The following is a 6714-nucleotide window of genomic DNA, read 5'->3' as shown; positions in this document are numbered from 1 at the left end:
ATATTACTGTGACCTTCAGTTATTAGATATATCAAACTGTTGAAAACACCCAAATATTTAAAAATAAAGATAATTAAGATTAATAGGAGTTCCCAAACTTTTTCATATGACTGTAAATACTTACTATCATTTGATATATTCAGTAAAGATCTTTGTAAAGTTCTGTGAAAACCAAATATAGAATTTAACCAATGCATTAAATATGTGCATTTTGATGTCTGTTATTTTCCTCATTAACTCTGCAGAAGCAGAAGCATAAATTGCTGTATTGAATCTATACAGGAGGGAGTGGTGACCTAGACCGTCACTCTGGGTCGCCGAGTAAAACCCCTAATCCCAGAATGCTCCCTGTTTGGACGGGTTAAAGGAAGAGGACACCGTACCGCCACTACAGCAACCATCTCATTCCAAAAAGTTAAAAAGAAGAATCCACTGGACTTTGTTTACCAAGTTTGAAGATGTTTCGCTTCCCATACAGGAAGCTTTTTCAATTTAAAATGTCAGAAATAGCATTTAGTTCCAGGCTGTGTAGAGTGGACCAAAAAAAAGCCATGTTTTTACTTAGAAAACATGCAAATAGAACCGGATGAATGGGTCCATCCCTTTGGAATGGGTGTCATTAGAGGGAATTGTTGGCCTGTTGGCCTGGCTGAATAGGCGAGGTCTTTTTTTTCCCCCTGTAAAGCGAAAAAATGGGAATAAAAAAAATTGGGGCAAAGGTGGGTGGTTTGAGACAAGTATGGGGCATTGCAGGCTAACAAAGGAAGCCAAACGACCACCGTTCCAAGGGTTGGAGCCCTTAGTCTGTTTCAATTTACATGTTTTCTTAAGGCTTTATTGGGCTACTGTATAAATCCTGGAACTCAAGGCTATTTCTGACATTTTGAATTGAAAAAGCTTCCTGGATGGGAGAGAAACGTCTTCAAACTCGCAAACAAAGTCCATTAGATTGTTTTTTAACTTTTTTTTTTTTTTTTACTGTGACCTGAATGACTGAGAATCTTCACCGGCAACCATCTTACCTCGCAGGTCATCAGCACTTCCCGATCGTCTTTTCCCAGGAATGAAGCGAAGACCCTGCCGAGGCTTCTGGGTACTGTAGTGAACGGACCATTTACTGTCCCCGTCCCCCGCTGCAGAGACAGAGCCAAGAGAGTTAATCAGCACGGGTCAGCCTTTTGTGTTTGCTCTGCTTTCAGCACATTTCCTCACACACTCAGAGCTAATCTGTGATGATGGAAGTTGCAGCTCTCAGCAGTCCTCAAGGTGACCTCCATTCTGTGCTTCAGGGGCTTTTAATTTGAAGGAGAAGCAGTAGGACTTGCAGGGAGGTTTAGTGGACAGATGTGGCATTCAGCACAGTTTTCTGCAAATCAGAGTCTAGGGCGAATATTACGTAACAATCGTTGACTGTTTGTGTTTTTATTTGTGATAAAAACTTTGAAACAATGTTAGAAAATGTCTTTTTCAATTAATCAAACTGAAGAAGGTTATAAATCAGCCAAAATCAGGGTGAAATCAACAGATTATTTTTCAAAAACAAATATATTTCCTACCAGAAGCTTTAAAAAAAAATACATCCTCCATTTGAAATGCTGAGATAAACCAGTAAGCTGACAGACTGATAATATTACCACCTAAACCTGTCAGCTTCAATTTAAGGGCACAGTTAAATATGATCCCTTGCACATTATTTCATTAGAGTGAACACATCAGTAAGTCCATCTGTAGCACTGATTATGCTGATTATATTGCAGGTTTTACTCCTGCAGATTACAGTCTGTATAAATGAAAATATTAAACAGGAATCTAATGAGATTTGATCCGGTTTTTAACCAATTAAACCAGGCAGGCCGGGTACTGGGCCCAACTGACACCTGCTGATGTTTATTTATAAAAAAGACCAAAATACAGTCACATGGTGTTTCATCCACACGCCTTTCAAATCAGGTTATTTTTTCCACAAACACTTTTTGTTTTATAGATGTGTAAACAAATAAAATGAGATTTAAAATTTCACCTGACGTGCGACTCTGCGGGAGTAATGCAACAGCAGGTATTCATCTTTAGCCCCGCCCCCTAATCGCCAACATCATTGGAAACTTAGACCTTTCCAAGGAGGGGTCGGATGTAATTATGCGACCGTTTCAGGTGATGGAACCGGAAGTGTTGCACCGATATCGATACCAGTATCCAGCGGGGCTCCGATCCAGCACTAAAATGGTGACAAGTACCGACAAACAGGGCGCCGATACCATTTTGATGTTTGTATGTCACCTGAATGCAGTTCATGAAAGTTGCACTACTTTGGCAATTGAGAGCCATGACAACGCCTTGATGGCAATTATTTTACATCCAAGTAGTCTGCAGTTCTTCATATATACACATGAATTTCAAACAGATGGTATCTGTGTCGGCTGATACTGCACAGCCAGGTATCGGGCCGAAAAATGCCATCGGCACAACACTAGTAACCGGCATAAACTTGCTCTGTTATTCTTATTTTCTATTCTTTTGGGTGATATTATGGTAAATTTCAATGAAATGAAGGCTTAATCTTAGGAGTCTTATGCAGAAGGTCTATAAATAATGGAAATCAGCACATTTGTCTGACCAGATTTCTGAGCTATCTCTATAGTTCTGCTGCTATAGGCTTAGACTGCTGGAGGACATAGGGACCCCTTTTTCACCATTCTGCTTCATTCTATCTCTATTCTCCCACTCCCAATTTGCTTGACTTATAGTCAAGATGTGGATCTATAAAGTCTGAGGATTAATCCAGAGTTTCAAATTAGCTTGCATGGTGTTTTGCAGTGTTTATTTTGGAAAAAAAGATTTAAGTGAGGCTAAATATTTTTTTTTTCTTCTTTCAATCCCCTATAAATCAGACATTGGAACATTTAAAATAGTGATTCTACCTGAAAAAAAATCCTCAATGCCTTTCTGTCACACAAATACAAACAATTCTATTTCCAACTTATAGTTTGGGAGCTGAACTTGCTTTAATCAACATGTGGAATTTCAGGTGGAATTTGCTCTTAAGACCCTCTGTGTCAGGGTTCTGCCCTCTGTTTAAGTTTTATTTTCTTTGTATTTGTAGCTATTTTTCTAGCAGTGTTTTGTTGTTGAGTTACTCTCTGTTGCCCCCTAGTGTTTGTTTCCTTTCCCCTTGGCTTCCTTCTAGATGCTTCCATCCACACCTGCTCCCAATCAGCTCATTAGTCCAGTCTTTGTTCTGTCCTATATAAACTTTCCCTGTGCAGTTCCTGAGTATTTTGGATTTTTGACTGAGTTGCCTGTGAGTAATTCATTAAATCAGCTAAACTCATCTCTGCATTTGGGTCGTCGAAACCTCAACCCAACCATGACCCTCTGGGCTTTAGTGGCTAAGTTCCTGGTTCTGTTCAACTTTCTAAACGGTAAGGCTCAATCAAAGGGCATCAGAATTATACTTCAGTAACTACTTAAGAGGCAGAATATTTATTAAGCTAAACCAAATGTGCATCATCCTGGTTTTAATCCCACTTCTAAGGATAAAATGATGAAATTAGCTTAACACAATGTATTCCAGAAAGAGACTTCAGGGGTGCACTTCCTTTCAGTTTATTTATGATGTGAATATGCTAAACAATAATTGCATAATAAAGACCCAATTAATAGAGATGACATCATACAGCCTTAACAAAATGACACTGTGCCAAGCGATGATGACACAAAAACCCTGTTTTTCTCAGTTTTTGCCAGCCTGCATATGACTATTAAACACATTAATAAGCGTTGATTTGATTTTATCTTTCAGATTTTATTCTGTCCAGCATCCTTCGTCGCTCACCTCGGCAGCAGAAGCTTCTCCGTTGTCTCTACCTACCGATCCTGCCTCTGACTCACTTTCAGTATCAGGAGAAATGGAAATGAGTAAGCATTGTTTTCGCTTCTGTTCTCACCTTAAATAGGTCAGTTTTAAAAAGTAGAGAGGAAAAAAGTAGGCTGTTTACATCAGCTGGTCATCATTTGACCATTAGAAATGAAAGGAGTAGGACCAAGAATAAAGTTCTGGTTTAATTAAAAAAAACACTGAGTTGGGGGGACCCATAAAACAATGTTTACCTGTATGGTTAATGCAACTAGTCCTTATTTGTGCACAATAATTGGATCAGTCCATTTGCAGCACATGTTCAGAAAGGTCCAAACAGACAACAGCAAACCATTTGAAAACATAGATGTTTCTAACTTAGCGCTTTTGTTGCTATATTTAATGACTTTTCAGACCCCTATAGCACTTCGATTTAAAAAATGTGCTAGAAAACATCTAAAAGCAGCGAACTCTGCTCTCCAGAGAGAGTACATTGGTAACCCCGCCTCCTGCTCTCCTCTATCTTGTCTGCTGTCATGATTCATGCAGCTATTATTTCATCCAAATAAAAAATGGAGAACAGATAAGCAGATCATGGCTTGTGTCATGGGAGAAAAGTATTCAACTATTTACTCCCATTAAATAAACGGAGATTGATGGATCTAACTCAGTTGGCCTTTATTTTTTATCTTTGCAAAGAGAGACCAGTTCATCATACGGCTCTTATTGCACAGTAATCAGCCCTGTTCTGATCTGGGCAGGGTGAAATTGTGCTTTTCCTTGGCTTAGTAAAAGTAATTTGCTCCAGTCTCCGTCTCTACTCTAGACAAGGATAAACGTGTCCTTATTGCGTGTAAGGTTCTCACATCTTTTTTTTTCTGTTGTGAGCGAAAGACAGTTGATGTCATGAAGGAAAAACGGTTGTTCTGAAATGTTTATCTGGCTAAATTTATGTCTTTGATGAATTGAGTTGTGCAGGCGGTAGTTTCATGGGAGAAAGAGAAGGTGCTGGGATTTCTGAAGTGTATAAATGTATGTGCTTAGGATGGTTAAGTCAGAGCTTTTATATGCTCTCCGTCTCATGTAAGGATGTTTAATAAAATTGAATTTTACGTCTTGCAAGAAATGCTTCTGACTCAGTTTCCTAACTTCACAGCAGTGTTCGTTCCTCCTTACTTACAATAATGGAAAGAAGTCAGAGTCAAAACAATTCAGAGGGCCCCCTGCCTGTCTTTGGCTAGGGCCCCACATTTCCTAAATCCTAACGTTAAGCTAGCTAGCAGTCATCCTTGGCAGATTTAACAGGAGATTTCTTTCTGTTAAATGGGAGTTTTTCCTCTCCACTGTCGCTACAAGCATGCTTAGTGTGAGGGATTGCTGAAGAGTCAATGAGTCGATGCAATCAGCTGGTTTTCCTTGGATAGAAAACTTCTATCCTCTGACTGGATGATCTGGTGAACTGGAAAGTGACCTGAGATGACATGATGTGAATTGGAGCTATAGAAATACATTGAATAAAATTAACAGGTATAGTAAAAAAAAATAAAAATAAAAATGAAAGACCTCAGCTAATTGGTTCATGGCCAATAATAATGTGTTGGCCTCAGGATGAGAGGCCAGTGCTGTAGATCTGCCAGACGTAAGGAAATAAAGGAGTCCGGTTCTGCATGATGGGTGGAGAAAATTCCCAATAGGCTCCAAAGCATAACTGGAAAAGTAGTCGGACCTTCTGAAAAGTCCTGAATAGGGCTCCAGTTTTCATTGGTCTCTGCAAAAATGCAGATGTTCTGATTTTTAACAGATGCATGATCTCCACAGGGTTCCTCAGACTGGTCGGGTTTACCAGAGCCTCCTGGGAAGAACCAGAGCCACTGAATTTCAGGGCTGCAGCAGCGTAGAAACATCAAGAAGTAATAAATAATCAAACTAATTGATTCATATAAAAGTAAAACAGCTGAAGTCGACTATCTTTGATACAATGCATGCACTCATCAGCCAATCATAGACCAGAGATTATATGAGGTCATCCTCAAAGATTCCTAACTGATGTCCATGGATCCTCTCTGTCCCACCTTTCCATCTACTCATTATTAACTCACCTGTGGTCCTGGTGAGAAATCTGAGGACGGATTTGATGGCTGCTCCGATCAGAACCATAACGACGCCACACAGCCCCCCCCACACACACACCCGCACACACACTCACTCCTCAGGCTGCAGCAGCAGTAATGCAGCTCCTCACTCTGCGGCGCCGCTCTCCTCCCACTCCTCTCTCTCTCTCCTACCTCTTTCCTCCTCTCTTACTTCCACAGACCCACACCTGCCACGTTGGCAGGAAGCCAGTGCACGTGTGCGCCCTTCACCGGTGTCACCAGGTGATGAAGGTTACCTGAAAATGCTGCAGGAACGTGTTGCTTTGAAGATGAAGGGGAAAGTGTGTTTTCTGGATGAGAGCGGCTCTGATGTGAGACGCTTTATCTTTTATTCTGTGTTCTTTTTTTTTTGTCTTTGTGAGGACAGCTCATCAGTGAAGGGACTAAGCTTGTCCTCAGGGTCTATTAGACCATCAAAGGAGGGAAAAATCCACGTACAGCAAATAATGAGCCCAGTTCTGCATCGGCTGAGCAACAAAAGTCCTTGTTAGATTATTTTTTGCCCCCAATTCCTCTTCAGGGTTTTTTTTGTCACTTGCAGATCAACCTTAAAATGTAATTATTAATCTAGGTTGAGTTCTTCAATGTTCTTTTGCTGTTTTTTTTTCACCGTTGGGGAAATGTATAGATTTTAATCAATTCAGTTTATTTCTATAGCTCCAATTCACATCATGTCATCTCAGGTCCCTTTCCAGTTCACCAGATCAT

At 40.2% G+C, this 6714-nt stretch overlaps 1 protein-coding gene across 1 annotated transcript in view; it reads right to left on the bottom strand.

Annotated features, from left to right (window-relative positions):
• The window catches only part of LOC107097531 (nascent polypeptide-associated complex subunit alpha, muscle-specific form-like), a 20417-nt gene extending 14367 nt beyond the window's left edge, over positions 1–6050 (bottom strand). Inside the window, exons 1-2 of the mRNA XM_015394699.1 lie at positions 5953–6050; positions 1023–1133 (exon numbers count right to left, since the gene is read on the bottom strand). Of these exons, the coding sequence (XP_015250185.1) occupies positions 1023–1133; positions 5953–6010 (169 nt within the window). The 5' untranslated portion in view covers positions 6011–6050. The remainder of the gene's footprint in view (positions 1–1022; positions 1134–5952) is intronic.
• Between the last annotated feature and the right edge of the window lie 664 nt (positions 6051–6714).

The sequence above is a fragment of the Cyprinodon variegatus genome, unplaced genomic scaffold, assembly GCF_000732505.1.
Source record: "Cyprinodon variegatus isolate N-32 unplaced genomic scaffold, C_variegatus-1.0 Scaffold705, whole genome shotgun sequence".
In the NCBI taxonomy this organism is placed as follows: Eukaryota; Metazoa; Chordata; class Actinopteri; order Cyprinodontiformes; family Cyprinodontidae; genus Cyprinodon; species Cyprinodon variegatus.
Note: the sequence above shows the minus strand (reverse complement) of the source record. Positions and strands in the feature narration are given on the sequence as shown.